Consider the following 21,650-nt stretch of genomic DNA (forward strand, 5'->3'; position numbering starts at 1 on the left):
AGGAAAATAAACAATATCACTATTTAACAATGATGGTGTTTCTATTGCAGACAAAGCCCAGATGGATCAGATTTCTAGTGAAATTGGCTTGATAAATGAGTTATACACAGATATATGTTTATTAGTGAGTATTCATGGATGGTTACTTTGTTAGTAGCACTACGTCGCTTACCTCCCCTTGACGGCATATCTGTTTTACACAGATAAAAAATAATGCCACATTAAGTCACCAATTTGTGCATTTATAAATAGAGAAAAAAGTACTACATGTAATTGTTCTTTGTATAAATTATTAAGTTCAATATACAAGGAATGTGATAATTTGTGCCAGAACAGATAAAAATTATCAAGACAGCTTTAACTTTTTGCTTGAGTTACTTACCAGGTAAATCTCCGCCCAGTGCTGAAAAAAAGATTTAACAATTTTTATAAATTAATTGATACACTTAATCAATCAAAATAACAAATAAAGAATTTTTGCCGACAGTAACTTACAGGTATTTTCAATAACTCATTATCAGCATTGATTAATTGAACACACTTTTGATTATTATTGGATGCAAACAGAAAATGAAAGTAGAAATCCAGATTCCTTACCTGCCAGGGCTCCTAGTCCTCCCATTCCACCTCCCATACCTAGGAAACAGAAAGTAGAGAATTTACATATTACTTCAGCCCTTAAAAATGGCATTTATATGATATTTTATATTACAAAATTACTGTTTTAATATGTTTAGCAAACTTGAAATAAGGCTCTTGATAATGTTAACAAAATTAAAAATACAAAATTGTTCTGAATAAGATTTTACAATCCAGTGGCGGATCCAGGAAGACTTGCTATTCCCCTCCCCCCCCCCCCCTCTCCAATAAAATTAAAGGGAAAAAGAATTAAAATAGTGAAATCGCTTGTCCGTCATTGATTTCTACTACATACAGAACTTGTTTAAAGATTATTTTTTGAGTAGCCTGTTGACATTTAACTCGGAACACACTTCAAAATTTCCTGGATCCGGGCCATAAACTGGAATATTTTATATGTAGTATCATACCCATCATGCTTGCCAAAGCTGCAAAGAGAAGGGAAGGAAATATGTTAATAAAAATGCTTCAGCATCGACAAAAAAAAAAGGAAAAAAAATATTCAGGCCATGTACGTGATAAAGAGCCATGGCTCTAGGACTACAATATGTCTATCGAAATTAAAACTTTGTAGTTTGAGGAACAAATTCTGCTTGATTTAATTTCAAATCATTACAAATTCCATTTTTTTTTTAGAAATTCATCGACATTGTGACAGTGGACTCGATTTCATGATTCCGGGAACTTCCAACACATAAAATGTTGCATTATCTTTTTATTATGACCTACATACAATCATAATAGCCCCACTCTGCAGAACTCTCTGTAAGTGTCAGATCACATTTTTATTGTAAACGGATTTTTGTATCAAGTATGGATTGTAACCAATCCTTTTTTTAAATGATACCGTACAGAAAAGCTAGAAAAATATACAGGGCAGGGGATTTCTAACGGTTTTTATTATCTGTTTGGTCCCCCGCGTGGTGTAGTAATCAGAGCGTATGCTGGATAGTCGCGGAGTAAAGACTTGATCCTTACGTCGTGGATTTGAATCCACTGTATGATGTGGAGACCCATCCTTTGGATTGTATAAACCGAGTTCCCTTGTCGCAGTAGGTGCCGGCACGAAAAAGAACCCTCACTGCTCAATGGCTCTAAGCGCCGAAAAGGACTAAATTTGCAGCCCTCCACCGGCAAGAGGTGGTGTCTCAATGTGAGCGAATAATTCTTGAAGGGGCATTGAACAAACAAAAAAATATTATCTTTTTGAAAGAGTGAGTGGTGTGTAAACATTGTGGATTTATATGAGATACTCCTTGTACCTACCTCCCAAATTTCCCATTCCTCCCCCGCCTCCTCCGGCCATCATGGCTGCCAAGGGGTCTAAACATAAAAAAAAAATAAATCATAGTAAAAGTAAAATTTTAACAAACTGTTAACCAATTGTCATTCTCGTAAGTTTCACGAGGACAGACATCGTCGGATACCCACGGTTGATCTAGTCTTTTTCTCATCACACGTGGCCAAACTCGCCGAAATATAGTCGTATGTAATTAATATGCGCGGCTCATTTGATTGGTTGCTGCACAGAGTCGCGATGGCAAGTCAACGAATCACAGTTTACCATACGTACGTATGTTCGGCAATAACAAAAACTTTTATGTGGTTAACACACCGATTGCAAGTAATGAAATTTCCGGTGTATTTCCCAATTTGAGAAAGGTGCCCCTACATTATTCCTGACTTGTATATGATGCCAGTGACCTGTACGACATGTCTTTTATCGTATTAGAACAAAATTCGCACGTTTAAACGTACGATACCATATTATTATAAATAGCAAACTAAAAAACGTATTTATAAAATTAAAGAGTGATTGATTGTGTATAATCGGCAAATTTGCATATTTAACGACGATAATTCAACGAGTTTGCCCACGGCTCATGAGTAAAAGACTAGATCATCCGTGGGTATCCGACGATGGAAGACAGACAGAGTTTTGCAAGGAACAATTTTATTGCTTAGGTAACTTGAAAGAAATGGCAACTTTAGAATAAATTAAGCTCAAAAGGGAAGCATTGCGAATTTATTCGAATGACAACATTTTGATAGAAGCCTATGAGGTTTATAGTAAACTGACTTGCCCTAAATAATCTTCATTTTTCAATTCTATAGAATATTTGCCAAAAAATGCATTGTAGTTAAATAAAGTTTACTAACGTATACTAGTACATGTTTTTACAATAGTACATCAAATTATTTTTATATGACTTAACAACTCACTGTTATATTTTATTCCATTTTCCACGATTCTAACTCGTAGTTTTGATATTTACAGGAAAAAAGTTCTTATATATTCACATATTATTTCCAAGATTTACATAATTGATATGGAATTTCAGAGAAACCAAGGCTTTAAATCTCAAAGAAAAAAGTTCTCAAATTCATAGTACATCAGTATTAAAGTACATGCCATAGTTAAGAATAGTTAACAAGAGTAAGGTTTTGTTTGGGTTATACTTACTCATTCCTCCCATTAGTCCACCCATCATGGAATCCATACCACCTTAAAAAAACCCGTATGACAATAAACATATAATAAACATTTTTAGATGATATATTCCTTAAGACTTTCAAATATATATAAAATAAGTTCATATCAAGTTTAATATACATGTATATGTATAATTTATCTTAATGAATAGAAAAATGACCGAAAGCAAATTTTACTTTAATTTAAAGAAAGAAAAAAACGTTGGTTTTGTTAGAGAAAACAAAGGACAGGAAGACAAGCAGACCTGATTCCTGTGCTTGAGTTGGCTCTGCATTTCCGGTTCCGGTACTACTGGACTTAGAAGATGACGATTTGGACGCTGTTGATTCAAGTGTTGTATATTGTACTTAAAAAGACATAATGTTCAACATGCACTAGCTACAAATCTAAAACTACAAAAGGGTACATCAATTCAATTGAACTTTAACTAAGACGCACCTCCTTTGTTTGATTTTCTAGACGAAGATGAAGATGCTTTTGGAGATGATGCTTCACTCGCTGACCCTGCGTCAGGTCCAGCATTGCCGCCTCCTCCTCCGCCGAGCATGCTCATTGCTTGCGCCATGGCTGCCATGTCCATTCCCCCGCCCCCTCCCAGGGCTGACATCATATCACCGCCTCCACCACCACCGAGGAGGGACGCAAGTCCTACGTTTGCACATTAAAACTTGATATTTTACTCTCATTTGAAATATACATAAAATTCTATGTGGTACATCATTTTTATGTTATTAAAGTTGATCATTATTTGTACAACCATATTGTAGAAAAAATAAATATTTTTTTCTCTCAAATCTTTCTCAAATTGATGTTTTAGCTGTCTTAAAGGACGCCATTATCATTGTTACGTACCACCACCGCCGCTTCCACCCCCGAGTCCTCCAGAGAGAAGGCTGGCCAGTCCACCGCCCCCGCTGGATCCTCCTCCGGCACCTCCCAAAGCTGTACAATATACGAATTATAGCTTTGGTATTTCATTACACCATGAACATGTGGATATACAAGTAAGTTAGCACTGAGTCATGTAACAAGGTAAACTTAAATTTTGGAAATTAATAAAGTTTTTCAATCTGTTTATACAATTCCATTATATAGTATAATGTATATTTGTGATTAGAGGACTATATCATAATGTCTTAGCAAATGTATTTTGCAACTGAATGCAGAGAAACGTTAACGTTTTATAAGAAACTGTAAACCGTGCTTCGTACACATAGAATTGAAATATCTTACCCATTAGCATAAGTGGGTTCATTCCCATTCCTTAAAGAAAAAAAGATAAAGTTCATAAGTCTTGATCACTTTGACTATCACCACGCAGAAAATAAAAGTTAAGAGGTAAACTAAATATAGCAAACGATCTATTTACCTGTCTCTCCAGGATTGGGTTGTTCAGGAACCTCACCGGGGTCAGTGGCAGTATCTGTAGTTATAACAGCATTCAATGTAAAATTAATATGTAATAAGAGAAGCACTGTACAATAAATTCAATACGAAGAATGCCATTGGCATATCAGAAAAAGGTCAATCAAGTGTTTAAATTATGAAACATTAAACATGAAGGAATATTATGTAAATGAAGATTTCTAGCTTAGAATCTTCAAGACTTTGGATGCTTACTGCCCATGCGAATATTTCTCATCATCATTCTTCGCATCATTGGATCTGTGTAGAAATAATACATATATTACGACTGACACAATACAAACATTGAAATTTTAACTTAACATTGAACTTGTGAAGATTATGTCTAAATATGCATTAACTGATAAGAAAAGGAAAATATATTTTTACGTTACTTACTCATTCCGGCCATTCCCATACCTAAATAAAAATGTATGGACAAATGAGGTCAAATGGTTTTTATTAGAATCAATATAATAATGCAACTTATTTTACAAAATATTCTTTTCATGAAAAAATTATAAATTATCAACAAATTTGGTAACTTACAAGAAGGATAAAAGAATTCTGTATCATAATCAAGCTAAAACGTTTGATTCAAACAGACTACTCCCTCTTATTTTCTTCTCTAAGAGTCATCATGTTGGCATGTTGTATCAAATAATTACATACTATATATATATATATATATATATATATATATATATATATATATATATATATATATATATATATATATATATATGTATATATATATATATATATATATATATATATATATATATATATATATATATATATATATATATATATATATTAAGAAATGTTGAATAAAAATAAATAAGTATAATTTAAAAACGTTTGTCTTCGACCAATTTGACAAACTGACTTATAAAACATTTTCACCAACTCATTGTATCGACTTATGTTTAGTATAGACTAACTTGTGATTAATATTGACTTACTCATTGGATCGTTGAATCGACTTGGTCTCCCACTATTTCCGCTACTGCTGGACTCTCCTGAAAAGTTACCATACATAGTTATTTCTGACTGGAGTAAATTTAATTCTACTTGCTCTTATTTTCATATCTTATTTCCAGATTTTATTAAAAAAATAATTTCTGATTATTTATGGAAGTTCTTAGAAAATATACCTTGTCCCCCACCATTTCCACCGCCCATGGATGCTACAGAGAAAAATATAAATAAATACATTTTAAATATATAAGAAAATAACTATAAAATTAAACGTTCAAATAATGATGTATACTCTTTTTTAAAAGAAACACAAAATACATAAATAAATAAATATAAAATAATAAATAAGTAGATGTAAATTAAATAAATAAATGAATACATGAAAAATGTATATAACAAATTGATAAATTTAAATAAAACGTCCATTTAGAAATGTAATCCTTCTCTGTAAGTTAATTATGATATAATTATGAAAAAAACAAGCATTCTGAGAGTATTGCATTAGCAATACTAGTCCCCTACCGGCAAGTGTAATCTGGTTCCCGTTAAGAATTGAAAATGCCATAATTCCGTCAAAAATCAATGAAGCGGGACGAAATGCAAACTTAATCTATAACTAATCAAGGTAAAGTCACATATCAAAAATCAGCTCAATATCTGAAAGCGTTTAGAAGAAAATTGCGGAAAACTTTTAAAAATTGAAAAGGCCGTAATTCCATCAAAAATCAATGAAGCGGAACGGAATGCAAACTTAATCTGTATCTCATCAAGATACACTTACATACCAAAAATCAGCTCAATATCTGCAAGCGTTTAGGAAAAAAGTGCGGAAAACCAAGTGGGACAGACTGACAGACAGACAGAGGGACAGACAGACAGAGGGACAGACAGACAGACGGACGGACAGACAGACTCAGAGGAAACCTATAGTCCCCTCAGGTTTCACCGGTAGGGGACTAATAAATCTCTGTAGAAACAGATGTTGAGGAGTACTTGAGGGATACTTACCCATTAATTGACTGAGGGGGTTTCCACCCGAACCCATCCCTAAAAAAAGAAGAAAATGTTACCGCATATATTACAGAACCGAATTACAAAATAAAGAGGTACAAAAATGCAATATTTAATTTTGTAAGAAGTATAAGTGGCAATGTAAAATGTACAACAAAATTTACTATTCAAGTGTAAAATGCAATTATACAAGCCAAAGGTTTATATAAAAAATCGTAATAACATTATTGACTTGGCTCTGAAGCATTAAGCAAAAGTCATACATTTCTCTCTTAAAATGCACCTTTACCAAAGATGGAACGTTGATGATATCAAAAGCGCAATAATGGAGGGTCATAAAAATATTCTTTATGACTTGAGCAATCGAGTCACTATCTATTAATTTGTCTTATCGATCATTAATTTGATTCATGAGTATTAAATCTAAACCAACAAAAAATATAACGTAGAAAGAGCTTACATATGCATGTGGAAGAGTTATCGTCCTTTTTCAAACATCTATTACAATATTGCGCTTTTAAGTAATGTAAATATAATTGCAGATGACTTGATGCCATTTTGAGTAAAATGTTTTCATTGTGAGTGTACAAACCTCGACTATAAATATATCCGTTGATTCCATATCAATTTTATTAACGTAAATATTATATTGTTCTATATTAGTATTTATGAAGTAAGATTTTATTCAAATATAAGTACACGGAGTGTTTAAACTCTCCACTGTTAAAATATCCGCAGCAGTTACTTCGAATACTTACCTTCACCCTGTAAACCGGAACCTAAAGAGGCTGTGCAAGAACATATACCTTAATCTCAAAATATGTTTACCTTATTCCCAAGATTTAAGAGTAAAAGAATTCATAGCTCTAATCAAAAAGGCACTATTACATTTACTGAATTTGTCCACCAATTCTTTGATCCCGAACAGAAAAAGCATTAGAAAAAGACAAAATTTTATGATCAACAACTTCAAAATTGCTTTATTAATGAAAGACACTGTTAGCACGAATACGGACAAAACACAGAGGTCTAAGACTAGTTACCCATCATTTGTTGTAGCTGATCTTGTGTAGGGGAATTCTTAGAGTCTGTAGAAAAAGACATTGTTTTTGTAAACTGGTAAACAAATTATTTGTGTGTTTGCACAATGCTTTTTCCTTAGTTCCATTTCAAAAGACATTCACTTTTCACTCCTCACTTTATGTTATTTCCCGTACAATATATAATAAACACACGTTTACACCCTTCAAGCCCTTTGATCTCTAACCATTGTTGCGCTGTTTTCATCACGTAACAGTAAATGGGTAGTTTAATGTAACTATGTGGCAAATAATGATGATATTGAGTTCACTTACTCAGACTTTGCATCATTTTCTGGGCAAGCGCAGTGAAGTCGGGCTGTGATTGGACGGTCGGTGGTGGTGTTGTGGTAGTAGTTGTGGTGGTGGTGGTTGTTGTAGGGCGCCTCCTTGGTGGTGCCTGAAACGCATTGGCTCCACCACCTAAGTAAAGGAAGTAAACACATAAACTTCCGTTTTTTATAAACTCTGATAGGCTTAAAGATAAATGGTAAAAGTACATCTGTTGTCTTGCTAAGGTCTTATTAATGTAAAAGACATGCAATTACAGATATTAGCGACAAGTTGAATTACAGTAAAGAAAAAAAATATCTTGTCGAAATTGGTAATAATTTTCAATATTCTTACAGAAATGAATGAAGGGCTTTATTTGAATAATAAAGTATGACATAAATTGACGAAAAAAAACTTAATTCAGACCAATATTTTATTCAGCACTGGTATACTTAGAAAAAAACAGATATTATACAATTATGTAGAAGTCTACGTTAACTTATTACCCGCTATCCCATCCATTGCATACATAGAAAGATATACCTTAAAAAAATTTAAGAAGAGGGAAGGGGCTTTACATTTACAAGTTTACAAGATCTTAGCAACAAATATATCATGATACATACCTCCGAGTAAACAAACATATCATAGTAAATAACTCCGAGTAAACAAATATATCATGATACATACCTCCGAGTAAACCTTGCAATTGTAGTTTTTGTTGTGGGGACAGAACAGCTGAAAGAAAGTTACATTCAAATGTATCAATCAGATAAAAATAAATTCTACTATTCAAGTGAAAGGAATTATTATGTATGAAAATACAATGATGGTATTTTAGGATAATATATGAAAATACAATTATGGTATTTTAGGATAAGTATGTTGATAAATGAACAACACACATAATCTGTAAACAGTAAGTATACAATTATGTATAGCTAACATATGTAAAAGTAAAATACAAAACCAACCTAGAAAAGCTCTCATAGCATTGTCCGGCATACCACTTCCACTCGATTGAGAAGTTTGTTTGGTGGAAGCTACCCCTGAAACAAATAACCTTTATTATAATCGGGTTCGGAATTCCAATATACGTATCCTTAGAAAAAAGTTTGACTTATTGTTAAAATATCTGTTTTATTGCCCTTATTTTTCAGCAAGGAGATTGTGTTTAATGCGCATGCCTTATAACAAATAACATTTATAGGCGATAGTCCGATCTGCAAATTTAGCAATGCTAGCTCCTGTTAAAATTTAATACATATACGCATGCGCAAACTAAGATGTGCAATGCTAGACAGTTATGTCTTAGAAGCTCTGGGAATTATTATCTACACATTAGAAGCAAAGTGTTGAGAGCAATTAACCTTACAACATTTTGTTCTGCCTTGAACATTAAAATCTTATTAGTGTTATCTTAACACTGTTAAACCCATAACCTGATCTAGGAACATCAAATATAAAGCCCTGGAAACGATGCAAGTATTTCAGGTATTGACTATACAACATGTTATGTATATTATTACTGAAAAAAAAATCATTTCATGATTACTTTATATCAAATACAGCTAAATTTGAACACAACTTTAGATAAAATATCCTAGAAGTAAAACAGGTCATCTGCACTCAGAAATTACTAATCATGTCATAAGAAACAAGTGAATAAAAATAACGTTTATAACGAATATCTGATTAATCAACAATGCTACGCTTTTGTCAAAAGACGGAATATCCAAAAATATATTGATAAAATGAATTTTAATGTAAAAGTCAGTAAATTTTGTTACTAGTTACTACTGATGAATCATTATTCAATTGTATTTTAAAACATATTCTTCAAGATTATGAATATTCCATCATCAATTTGCTATTTTTCATTTTTGTCACTAAATAGCAATGTTTTGTTTGAATCACAGTTACTTGATACAGGTCCTATTGGCTTTGTTCGAGAACCTGTACATTGCTTACCGTATGAGTCAGATAACCCCTGTCCCTGACCTAATCCTGTCAAGGTCGCATCACGAGCTATAAATAGAAAACAAAACAGAAACTCTCAATACATTATAGAAAAAGGTTTGGGCAACTGTAGGATGTAAATTATTAATTTTATTTCTTTTAGGAATTAAGGTTCACAGGTAATTATTGCATATTCCTCTCTGATTTTCATAAGTAACAGAGAGTGATAGGTTTCTGTTAGTTAGGAATCTTACTTCTTGAGGAAGAAAGTGAAAGACGTGACGATGAGGACGATCTGGATGGCGATGCTGTAAAGAACAGATAAAAGGTGAATAAATGAAAAAAATGTAAATATATTGAAGAATTTAAGGTAATTACAATTACATAAAATCTAAGCTACCTTATTAATTATTTACAAGATTTTATCAATTTACATTAACCCTTAAAAAAATTATTTTCTCATTCTCTCAGCTGCTGGCTTCATTGTTTGGAGATCGATTTCAATGAGAGTTTTTATGATTTATACTGTTTCTTCATGATTGTAATAGAGATCGTGACAAAAAACATTACGTGAGTAAATACTTGGGCTAGATAAATCGTTATATGCCATTGGAATTGGATCAGGTAGGGCGCTTTGCGCAGCCGTCGTAGGAAGTGACGTAGTACTGGTAGTAGTGGAAGTAGTAGTAGAAGTGTTAATGTCCAGATTTACAGTTGTATTCGCTATTATTAGCTCATCTACTGTTACATTTGTATTATTGGATGAGTCTACAGGAATAAATATTAAAAGAAAATGCAAAAGTGAATAAATAATAAAACAATTCATCACTATATCTGTAGTAATGCCGCTACCTGTGATAACAGATAATTAACCCAATGCAGAATTACAAACGATTATTGTGTTAGCCATCATACATAAACAGTTAGACGTAAACAAGAAACAAATATTCTTGATGAAATAAATTTCCCACAAAGACAAACAAAAACAATATACCGGAAGAGACAATTAGTCATTCTGCATGCAAGTATACAAGGCGTAAAACGTAACACATTTATGCATGCAAAATTAAATTAAAACCATAACATCGCCTTATATAGTTTTTAATTTGTTCAATTTTAATATTAATGTTATATATATATACAACTCATCTAAACATTTGATGCATCAGCCAATCTTGCCTTGTGTTGGAACATAGTTCATATCCGTCTTCTGTGAAAGATGATTGAAATTTTGATGACTCTGCAGTGTTCCTGACAGACTCGACATAATATTTGTCTTTCGGTTATCGTTCCTGGACAGAGACAAACTTCCATGAACATCAGTGTGTGGAATGGAGTTAGATAGCTGACCGGCCGTATGGACTCGAGAGGAATCCTCTGATGAAGCTAGTCTATGAGACACATGTTCACTTAATTTCTGTTTTCGAGTTTTCGGGGGTACGCGTTGACGGCGGGGTTTTCTGCTTTGATCAAAAACGACGCGGGCTTTATCCAGAGGGGATGTTGGGGCGGGCTTGGGTGGAGGAGGTAGAGTAGTAGTCGTTGTTGTTGTTTGTCTTGTAGTTTCCGGATACAAAATTTCCGTGATTGGTTCTTGTGTTACGTATTCATACACGTATGTTGTGTCTACAGACAGAGGGTCCATAGTTGTATCTGGAACTTTTTCTGTTATTTTATCAGTATTTTGATCTGATAACGAGACTTGGGCCTGTGCTGACTCTGATTGGATTGTCGTTGAAACATCAATAGTTTTTGTCGCTTCTTTAGCTGTTTCGAGTTGACGAAGTTCTTCCAACTCCTTTTGTCTCTTCATGTCCTGCTTAATTTGTTCAATTACCCTTTCACTTGCAGTTGGTGTGACGGATCGAGACAGTGATATTTTAACGTCCTGGGAGGGTATAACGATTTGCTCTTTCCTTGTAGTTTCTAAAGTTTTCGTCATTTCTGGTTGAACCTCTGTTTTGGTAGAGGCTACTGACATAATTGAAGTCTTTTCTGTCAAGGGTATTTTTGTCTTCTTTCCCCTCTGTTTCTCTTTGCTCCGAAATTTATTGGTCTCTGAAAATATTTTTGTCTTCTTTTTACTTTTGCTTTTAGATTCTGGTACAGTTCGTAGTTTTGTTTTAACTGTGATATTCAATAATTTCATCGAAGGATCACCCTTTTTTGTTTTGTGTATTTTTGTAAGGGCTTTGACAATATTGTTTGCTGTCTTATTGTGTGTTTCTTTGAAATAACCTGTTAAAACGTCTAGCATGTTATTGATTTGTTCTACCATCCGGCTTTCACCCACGGCACGCTTTCGCCTGAGTGATCCTTTGTTATTTACAACAACGCCTGTGTTTAAATTAGTGTCCATTGGGACTTTTGTAGCAGCTTCCATTGCTTTAGCAGCGAGCAGTTCCGAGTTGAAAAGTACTGGATTGGATAATCCCACGCCAGTTCTCATGGGAGTGCCTTGACTCACAGATTCACTTGTAGTTCTGGAACTAACAGTTCCTCCACCTTCTTTTGTAGATAATGTCATTCCACTTCTCACATTACCCCCTGAGCTTACAGATTCACCTGTTATACCAGTTGTTAGTAACCCCCCAGTTGTTCTATCTGAATTTACCGAAGTTTCAGAGCTGGTAGACACACCAGTACTTACGGATCCTCCAAAACCTACTCCAGTGCTTTTGTTTTCAGTTGATCCTGACATTTTTTCAATACGAGTCTCAGTTTTTACAACTTCTGTGCCTGGTCTCTCAATGAACTCTTTTGACCCTTTGGAATTTGTATCAACGTTACGCAGGTTGAAAGTCTCAGCACCTTTTCTACTGGTTACAGTGTTTTCAGTGTTAGAAATTACTTCTGTCCCGCCAACCTGCAATGTTCCCGTTTGAAGAGAGGAAGATGATTCTGACGTCACACCAGGTTCGATGAAAAACAACATAGCATTATTCGGCCTACTCAAACCTGGTGGTGTAAGGGACAAAGACGATCCTCCAGCAAGATCCCCACTTGTTATATCCAGACTCCCAGACACACCTGATGGTCCACTTATAACACGACCTGGCTGTCGCGGTTTGGCAATGTTAACTGTACCTGTAGAGGAAGTAGACGATGACGCCTTTGTGGAAGTAAAGGAAGTGTCAGATGATGTAACATCTGTAGAAGTCATAGTTCCATCTGCAAAGTTAGCATCAACGTACTCGATAACTTCTGTTACAACAGTTCCATCTTCCTGTACTGTTGTTTTAGTTTGTGGCATTATTTTTTCTCCAGGTGCGGCGACGATTTCTTCAGTTACCGTTGTGATTATCTCCTCCACTTGTTGTTTTGGTTTAGGTGGTGATGTATTTCTTCCTGTGTCCAAAAGAATAAAATCGAAGCCAGGGTTTTGATTTGTTACTGAACTTGATGAAGAAGTAGAAGAAGTAGACGATGTCGAAAGTGTTCCAGTGGAAACTGCACTTTCACTATTTACACTATTTAAACCAATATCACCACCTTTTGCCCCATCTAGGCTTTTCTCTGCAACAATAACCCCAGAGCTAGAATCTCTTGTTACTCCGTTTGCATCTAATGTGAATGAAGTTTCAACTGTGCGAAAATCACTTGCCTTCTCTGATGATCGGGTTTCATTTAGTGTCGTTGTAGTACCTTCTGTAACAACGATTGCTTCACTTGCTGGCTGTGTTATGTTTTTAATAACAACTGTTTCCTCAATTATTATGGTGGAATCTCCAGCTGGACCCCGGATCGTTGTATAATTTGTCCATGAAGCGTTTTGCAGTTGTGGTTCTCCTGTTACGCCCAACACAGTATCAACAGAAACCTTATCTCCAGCTGAGCCACCTGTTAATAGAGTTGAAGCTTCTGTCAAAGACGATGTATCGACAACAGTTGACGATGAGCTAGTAGAAGACATTCCAATTTGTTCCGAAGGGACGGGATCAACAAATGGAACAATATCTGGCTGGATATCCACGGTTTCAGAGGTAACAACATTTGCTATATTTGCTGAGTCTACAATTGGAAGCGTTGGATCTACTATCACAGTTCCAGAAGTGCCAGTTGTTGATAAAGATGTTTCAAGAGAAGACAACGAAGATGATGGGAGTTCTTGAACTGATGTTGTTTTAGAAACAGTTGTTACATTGTTATCAGAAATGCTGCTAGTTGTAAAAGAAGTTTTGCCTGTATTCCCTGCAATTCCACCATCTACCCCTTCTACTGGAATAAGACCACCCTGACCATCCGTAACAAAGGTTTCGGTTATTATTGTCTCTCTTATAATTGTTTTTCCAGCGGGCATAGAATCTTGAGATGAGGTTGAAGAGTTCATTAACTCCCTTGTTACTGTAACTTCACTAGGGATAACTACTGTCTTCTTCGATATTTCTGGCGTATATGTATTGGTTACAATAGTTTCTGTCAGTGATGGAGTTCGTATGTCCGTCTCCAACCTTGTTGCATTTGATGTTGTGACTATAGTCTCTGTTTTACCATCTTGCTTGTTGATATCTACAGTTCTATTCACGTCACCTGTTAGTACGGCTGAGGACCCCCCAGCAGATTCAATGGTTACTGAAGAATCCTTTCGTTGGGCTCCAGATAAAGAGGTGGACCCCTCACCTGTATTGAGGGAAACAGAGGTGGCAACATCTTTACTTCCAGACAACGTGCCTAAATCAGAAGCTATTGTTGCTGTCTTATCAATTGTTCTATCTCCTTCAATAGACATTCTGCTGCCATCGGACCCAAACACAAGACTAGAATCTACAACACTTTCACCAGTAAATGAAGAATCTCGACTTCCTAAAACAGTTACAGTTTCCCCAGCACTTCTGCTTGCTCCAGTGATATCAAGTGAAGGATCATTCGTGACATTATCTGTCCTTCTAATGATTACGCTGGCATCCCTATCACGGCTTTTGCCGATAACAATTCCACTAGATTGCGCACCTTGGTCTATGATGGTAACAGATGCATCCCTATCTCGACTTGTACCAATTTCCTTGCCCGAATTGATTGTGATCGTTGAACTTACGTCCCGACTAGAACCAGTGTTTTCAGTTACGGTAAGGGTTGACCCTAAATCTCCCCTTGTTCCAGTTTCACTTGGTCCAGTTACAGTCACTGTTGAATCAATGTCTTTACTTGTTCCGGTGTTTTGTCCTGTTCCGATAAAACTGGTGCCAACATCACTACTTATAGCCTTAGTTGGTTCCGTATTTGTTGTTAAGATCTCCTCTACAACAGTTATAGTTTGAACCCCTGTTCCTTCTATTGTTCCTTTGTCATTTGTCACAACACCGCCTGTATCGCTATAGTTTGACTGAACTTCAGTAACAGATCTTCCAGGCTTAACGATTAGAACATCAAAAGGCAGTCCATCTGTGGTCACGGAATTCATTGTTTCATAAGGATCAACCCTGCCTGTCTTGAAAGAGGTTGACGATGATATTGATGGTGAGGATGATGAGGAAGAACTGATGGACGATTGTGTACCTGGGCTACCTTGATCGATATATGTCTCTGTGACTTTTTCAACAACTTTACTTACTGGCCTATTGTCCACTGTTTTCTCTATAACTTCAACGACGACCGGTTGGGCATCTACCACATTAGCTGTCACTGTTCTTCCAAAATTCGTTCCAATCGGTCGGTAGTTAATGTTTCCTGTTCTTGCAGTTACTCTTTCCACCGTTTCCTTAGGAATAATCATTGGCGGGGGATCCACATTGATGGAGGAGATGGTTTCTTTCACAGGTGGGCCGTAATCTATCATTATCGGTATTCCATCCGTAGATCCCGCGAACAGAGTGTTAGAATTAGAACCTCGGGAACCTCCAGTTTCGTAATTGATTGATTCTTTCACGTTTGATGTTGATCCATCACTTTTATAGTCTATGACTGTAATGTTTGTAACAGAAACGGTTTGTCCCCTACTAGTTCCCCCAGAATCAGGTAGGAGGTAATTAGTAGACGTAGCAGAGGAGTCCATGGAGGAAATTGCGTCAAAAATATTTCTTGTGTCTGTGGAACCCGTACTTATCACATTGACTGTAGCATCATTTGTAGTATCAGCAAAGCGTTGTGCATCTAGATTTCTTCCGCTAACAAATGTTGTATCAACTTTTCTGCCGGGTAATTCGCCACCACTCAGAATTGTCTTACTGGTAGTCCCGCTTTCATGAACATCAGATATTAAAACGGAGTGGGGTTCGACGCCACCAGCAAAAGTTTCCCTGATTATTGTTTCTCTTGTGATTAACTGTGGACCCGTTGATCCTGTACGGTCTGTAAATGTTACATCACCAACTCTAGAAGAGGTTGTTTCTCTCATAGTTTTACTTGTTTCAGAAGAGGTAACACCGCGAACATCAGTAACTGTACCAGCATCTACCAAAGAACCTGTATTTGTTGCAACCACTGTCTTAGACTCCGTCGCACCGTTCGAAGGCATGAAGACAAAGTCAGCTGCACTAGAACCACCTAGAGTTTCCCCACCTGTACTGCTAACTATAACATCTGTTGCTTTATCTGTCCGTGAGCTACTTATTGTGTTTTCTGTTATTGCTGTTTCAGGGCGTGAACGTTCACCAGTTACAATTGTTTTAGTAATGGTTTCAGTTCGAACTGCTTTATCCCGGTTTGTAGGACGTATTAATGCATTTGAATTTACAGTTTCCCTGACAGAAGTATCAGAACGTCCTGATATGGGGATTTCAACATTTGTCGTACCTCTGTTACCCGAAATATCAACTTTGGTAGTACCTGTTTCAATATATTCATTTGTTCTTAATGAAGACGAAGAACTCCCCCTACCACCTGGTACAAAAGTGTTTATGTTTACTATAGGGTCTGCTTTAACCTCTTTAGTTGTTGTTACAGTTTCGGTAAATGTACTGCTTCTCCCTCCCTGAACAGGAACTTCACTAATTGTTACTTTCTCTGTGAAATCAGGCCTTGCATTCCCATTAAGTAAAATATCAACAGAAGATCCCCCAGCATTGGTCGAAGAATGTGATTCGCTAAGAATATTGTCTATCTGTCTATTACCTGAGGACGTTGTTACAGTCGGTACTTCATTAGTGTTTATATTGATGTCCTTAGTTGTTGAAATGTCAACAATTTTTGAAGATCTATCTACGGTAGTTGACCCAGAGGTATCAACCCTTGTAATTCCTATGTTGTCTGTGGTCAATGTTCCGGTGTTATCTACAACAGTACCCACAGTGTCCTTAGTTGTAACAAAATTTCCTCCCGTTGTATCTTCACCAGATATGATTTTCGTCTCATTAATTATTGTGATTGTCGTTATTGTCTTAATTACATTTCCATTCGGGTTTCTGTATGTTTTTGTAATTTTACTAACTCCACCAGGGGATGTTTCTGTAATTGTAGTGCTTAGACCTCCATCTACAGAAGATGATATGCCATTACCAGCGTTTGTTTCTGTTCTTGAAGTTTCAATGAATCTATCCCCACCAGTTCTTGATGTTTCAATGAATCTATCTCCACCTGTTCTTGATGTTTCAATGAATCTATCTCCACTTGTTCTTGATGTCTCAATGAATCTATCTCCACCTGTTCTTGATGTCTCAATGAATCTATCTCCACCTGTTCTTGATGTTTCAATTAATCTCTCTCCACCTGTTCTTGATGTTTCAATTAATCTATCTCCACCTGAAGTTGTTGTCGAGGTTAAGCTTCCCCTATCAACAACTTCATTCACTCTTCTGTCGATTGTTTTATCAACAACATTTTTCTCATTCATTACATTAAGTGTATTTGAAAAATCGATATATCCTCCATTTACTGTTCTTGAGCTGACACCCCCATTGTTAAATCCTGTAGTAGATGTCTTTGTGACAGTGGTTTTGGATCCTACCACTCCGCCTGTTCCTAAGGAACCAGCTGCTGATGACCCTGTTCTTCGTTCTGTTGTTATCAGAGAATTGTCTATCATTGAACTACCTCCATTTATATTCACACCTCCTCTTACAGTGGCATCCATCCACCTTGGATTCACGCCAGGCTTATTAAAGTATGTTGTTTCTTTAACTACTGTTTTGCTTGCGGATCCAGACCCTATTCTTCCATCAACGTTCAAATTTGTATTTATAGCTTTTGATTCTTTAGTTCGACTTCCAACATCCGTAGTAACTCGACTTACGTCCCATTTACTCGTTTTTCCAACGCTGAACTTTTCTCTCCCACCTCCTGTCCCATCCCACTTTGTTGCCCCTCCCCAGTTTGGTGTTCCATTCCAGTTCAGAGTACCAAGATCAGGATTCAGTGGTTCTGAAACCCACATCGATGCCGGAATACCTGATTGTGTTTCAATGTTTTCTATTCGATTTACACGGTTCCTTCCGCTGCCAGCTAAATAATACGGGTACACGGGGGCCAAAGTAGGCCATACTGGTTTCATTTCTCTTGGGGGCCACCTTGGGGCAAGCGTACGTGCTTCTTGTTCTGGGGAGGGTGTAGTATAACCTCTGTAGATATTTACGTCACCTTCCCCTAAAATGGTACATTTCAAACGTCTTAGATATTTTTGAAAAAAAAAATAGAATAAAAACTCTGTAATGAGCACTCCATAAGAAATGATGTTTAAGTAATTGGAATGATTTATTATGAAACGCTTTAAATATTGCTTCAAAATTGCTTGGATAAAGAAAATTAAGAAATTACCTTTCAGAGATATAATTCTTTCAATTTTCTTTCTAATGTTTGTCGGAGTCTGTCGTCGTCTACGTAAGTGTTTATATATATTTTCTCCATTCGATGAAATTGACCTCTTTTCTGTAAAGTTTTAAAGGAAATTCCTAGGTTTAGATCCTTGATTGATGTTAATGACAAATTTAAAGCTAGTGAAAAATTCTTATAACTACCATAAAGGTTAAAGCTGCATTCTAAATAGATTATTTTTAAGTGGTGCTTATTAAAAATGACGAACAAACTACTACATTATGGACCCGTAAGCGGTATAATCAAAAGAGCTTTCAAGAATAAAGAGTTAATTTTGAGTAAAAAAATGAGGTATTTAAATTCTAATCATGAAATACACTATATAAGTGTGTACCAATAGCACGATTTGATCCATTGCTTCATAACAGAAGGCGGAGATATTATTTAGTTATTTGTTAACGAACTACCTGAAGCATTAGTTTACCAGTATAGATATGACTCATGTTATGATCTACAGTTCTCTGGCCAGGTGTTAAAGAACTAGAGTCAGGATAAAAGTCTAACTGATTAGCACACTTTATCCAAAGAATTAAGCTTTTCATTAGACATGAGTAAAACGTAAGTATAAGCAAGATATTAAGAAAAATTTACACGTTAAATATGTAAAAGCTTTAATAGTGACCTACATCTAGATTAATAATGAGTTATTGTCTTCTCTCTTCTTTCTCTTCTCTTCCTTCCTGTATTCACATTTTGTTTCTTCTGTTACAGTATGCTTGCTTCCTCTTTCGGAATGGGCACATATGCTAAATACACGGAATGGGAACATACGCTAAATTCACGCGACATTTTTACCACATCGCGACATCTGTTGCGTTACATGCGAAAACGTACTTATAGAACAAACTCTTAATAAAAGAACCTATTGATAAATTAGGCAATGACCTGCATTCTTCTGCGAATATCTTTTTAGTACCAAATTCAGATAACTCGTATTGTCCCTAGATCAAATAAACTGGCAGTCTCCATTTGCTTAATCATGTTGACAAATAATTTCCCTATTGAATCGATTCAGAAGGGACAGTTTTTGAATTACGGTAGAAATGGAAACAAACGCAACATCAAGAAAGGAAAGAAAATTTCATTTGTATTCCTAGTTAAAACAACATTTAAAGACATTGAAAGCATGAGAGAATGAGAAAAAGATATCTTGTTTGCTAGTACGTAGCACAGTTGATGAGAATCACTACATACAAACCCTTTTTCTGTTTGTGAATCATTTCAGCATGTAATCTAGCTGTACCAGTCAAAGGAGCCAATGAATGTTGCACAAGTGCTAGTGTATCTGAAAATATGGACGGAGTCGAGCAAAAGAATCCCTTGTAAAACTTCAACGGGGCAGAAATGTAATCTTTTATTTTTTATCCTTCCAATGCAAATATCCCATGGCAGAAATTCCAACTGGTGCAATAAAGGCAATAAACAACACGAAAAGAAATAAGAGGAAAAGTTGGAGTGACAATTTACCTTTAGAGTTTGATTTAGTTGGAACAACAGCCCAGCGGCCTCCAGTTCCAGATGAAAGGGACGTATCCTCCCAAGAAGAGGGGCGTGCCGTGGACGGTACTACTACCCATTGATCATTTGATTGTTTTTGATTGGTAGTTGAAATTGACTGATGGCTCTGTACTTGTGTGCTACCTATGAAAAATTTAGAATAATTTAGTTTCTTCACCTGAACATTTTTCTCTTAATAATTTGCTCTTTTTCAAATTAGAAACATTTTTGTTTTATTCTATTTTATACAATTTTATTTTTTGAAAGCAGAAGCGCAGACACGTTAATATTTAAGCCAATCAAATGATCATTTGAGGGAGAACACCAGGTATTAAGGATGTGTGTAGATTAATGTAGTATCGGGGCAAAATTGGAGAAAATGAGAAAGAACAGATGGTACAAATATACCTTGAGGAGTAATACCAACAAAGCTTTGGACATGTTTGGGTGCGTGAAGATCAGAGACGTGGGACATTACTCCATGACCGACTTCATGACCATGCTCCATCCATCGCGGATGGTCTGCTCTTACTGGACCTTCGTTGACAGATATTGGTAGCCAATCATTTTTGTGATGAGCAAAATCTACATATGGTTCATTCATGGTGGAATCTGATTGTTTAGACTTGTGTGAAACAAAATCTATGGTTCTAGATTTGGGAATGCTCTTTTCCGGAGTAATATGAGCAGTGAGGACCTCCTCCGGCGATACCCCAGGAGGTTTGATATCTGTCAACAAGTTAATGGTTGGAATTAAGTCTTTTCTCCCTTTTTGTGTTGATACTTTAACAGCTTGATTTCTTCGAATAGATGAAGACAGGACATCTGATGTGCTTGGTCGTTTGTTTATGCTCTCCTCTGATGAAATGGCTTTGGTCGGTGCTACTATATCTTGTTTTTGTTTGACAAGTTTTTTCAGAGATTGCTCAGCTTTAAGTCGTGAAGCTAGAAAAACGTCCTGAATTGGTCCCTTAGTCGTTTTAACTGGCATGTCGATAGCGATGTTAATGATTTGATCATTTCCAGCTCCTACTTTTTCTTCCCTTCCTGTTGTTTTTAATTGTGAAGATTTTTTGAAAGCTGTTTCAACTGATACTTTTTCAATGATACCAGGTGTGGGGACTACGTCTTTTGTATGACTGATTTTCCGTTCTTTAACTGATTTATGCTTCTCTTTTGTTTGGCTGATTGGCAAATTCTCTTTTCCAGAATTTCCAGAAACAGCTTTCTTTAAGGAAGCCAGAAGTTCATTGTAGATTTGTAATTGTTTTGCCTGGATTTCACGCTGTTTACCTTTAAGAATCAAATAATAAAATTTCAGTTTTAAAAAATTTCAGTGCGTAACAAAGTAGAATTTGTTTCATTGGATACTGCAAAGAAATAAAAGACTTTTACCTGGGGTACTGTATTCGCTTTCCACAGCTGTCTTTACAAGTTTGTTAAGGAGAACTTTAGATGCATTTGGAATTTGCTGGTCTACATCCGCTGAAAAGTAAAAAGGATTAATTATTACCAAATAAAAATATCAAATATCAGAATATATTTACTGACATATTGTATATCTAAGT

At 35.7% G+C, this 21,650-nt stretch overlaps 1 protein-coding gene across 1 annotated transcript in view; it reads right to left on the bottom strand.

Annotated features, from left to right (window-relative positions):
* LOC133179708 (mucin-4-like) overlaps positions 1 to 21,650 on the bottom strand; it is a 38,210-nt gene that overhangs the window by 8,114 nt on the left and 8,446 nt on the right. Inside the window, exons 6-31 of the mRNA XM_061314401.1 lie at positions 21,478 to 21,567; positions 20,491 to 21,375; positions 20,053 to 20,226; positions 19,784 to 19,870; positions 10,095 to 10,148; positions 9,853 to 9,909; positions 8,856 to 8,924; positions 8,572 to 8,619; positions 7,885 to 8,031; positions 7,573 to 7,617; positions 7,288 to 7,317; positions 6,527 to 6,565; positions 5,695 to 5,727; positions 5,503 to 5,559; positions 4,937 to 4,957; positions 4,754 to 4,798; positions 4,503 to 4,556; positions 4,367 to 4,396; positions 3,989 to 4,075; positions 3,572 to 3,781; positions 3,378 to 3,479; positions 3,104 to 3,145; positions 1,906 to 1,962; positions 598 to 636; positions 383 to 403; positions 173 to 190 (exon numbers count right to left, since the gene is read on the bottom strand). Coding sequence (XP_061170385.1) covers positions 173 to 190; positions 383 to 403; positions 598 to 636; positions 1,906 to 1,962; positions 3,104 to 3,145; positions 3,378 to 3,479; positions 3,572 to 3,781; positions 3,989 to 4,075; positions 4,367 to 4,396; positions 4,503 to 4,556; positions 4,754 to 4,798; positions 4,937 to 4,957; positions 5,503 to 5,559; positions 5,695 to 5,727; positions 6,527 to 6,565; positions 7,288 to 7,317; positions 7,573 to 7,617; positions 7,885 to 8,031; positions 8,572 to 8,619; positions 8,856 to 8,924; positions 9,853 to 9,909; positions 10,095 to 10,148; positions 19,784 to 19,870; positions 20,053 to 20,226; positions 20,491 to 21,375; positions 21,478 to 21,567 — 2,541 coding nt within the window. The remainder of the gene's footprint in view (positions 1 to 172; positions 191 to 382; positions 404 to 597; positions 637 to 1,905; positions 1,963 to 3,103; positions 3,146 to 3,377; positions 3,480 to 3,571; positions 3,782 to 3,988; positions 4,076 to 4,366; positions 4,397 to 4,502; positions 4,557 to 4,753; positions 4,799 to 4,936; positions 4,958 to 5,502; positions 5,560 to 5,694; positions 5,728 to 6,526; positions 6,566 to 7,287; positions 7,318 to 7,572; positions 7,618 to 7,884; positions 8,032 to 8,571; positions 8,620 to 8,855; positions 8,925 to 9,852; positions 9,910 to 10,094; positions 10,149 to 19,783; positions 19,871 to 20,052; positions 20,227 to 20,490; positions 21,376 to 21,477; positions 21,568 to 21,650) is intronic.

The sequence above is a fragment of the Saccostrea echinata genome, unplaced genomic scaffold (assembly GCF_033153115.1).
Source record: "Saccostrea echinata isolate AGI-Se365-2 ecotype Australia unplaced genomic scaffold, CSIRO_AGI_Sech_v1 ptg000005l, whole genome shotgun sequence".
In the NCBI taxonomy this organism is placed as follows: Eukaryota; Metazoa; Mollusca; class Bivalvia; order Ostreida; family Ostreidae; genus Saccostrea; species Saccostrea echinata.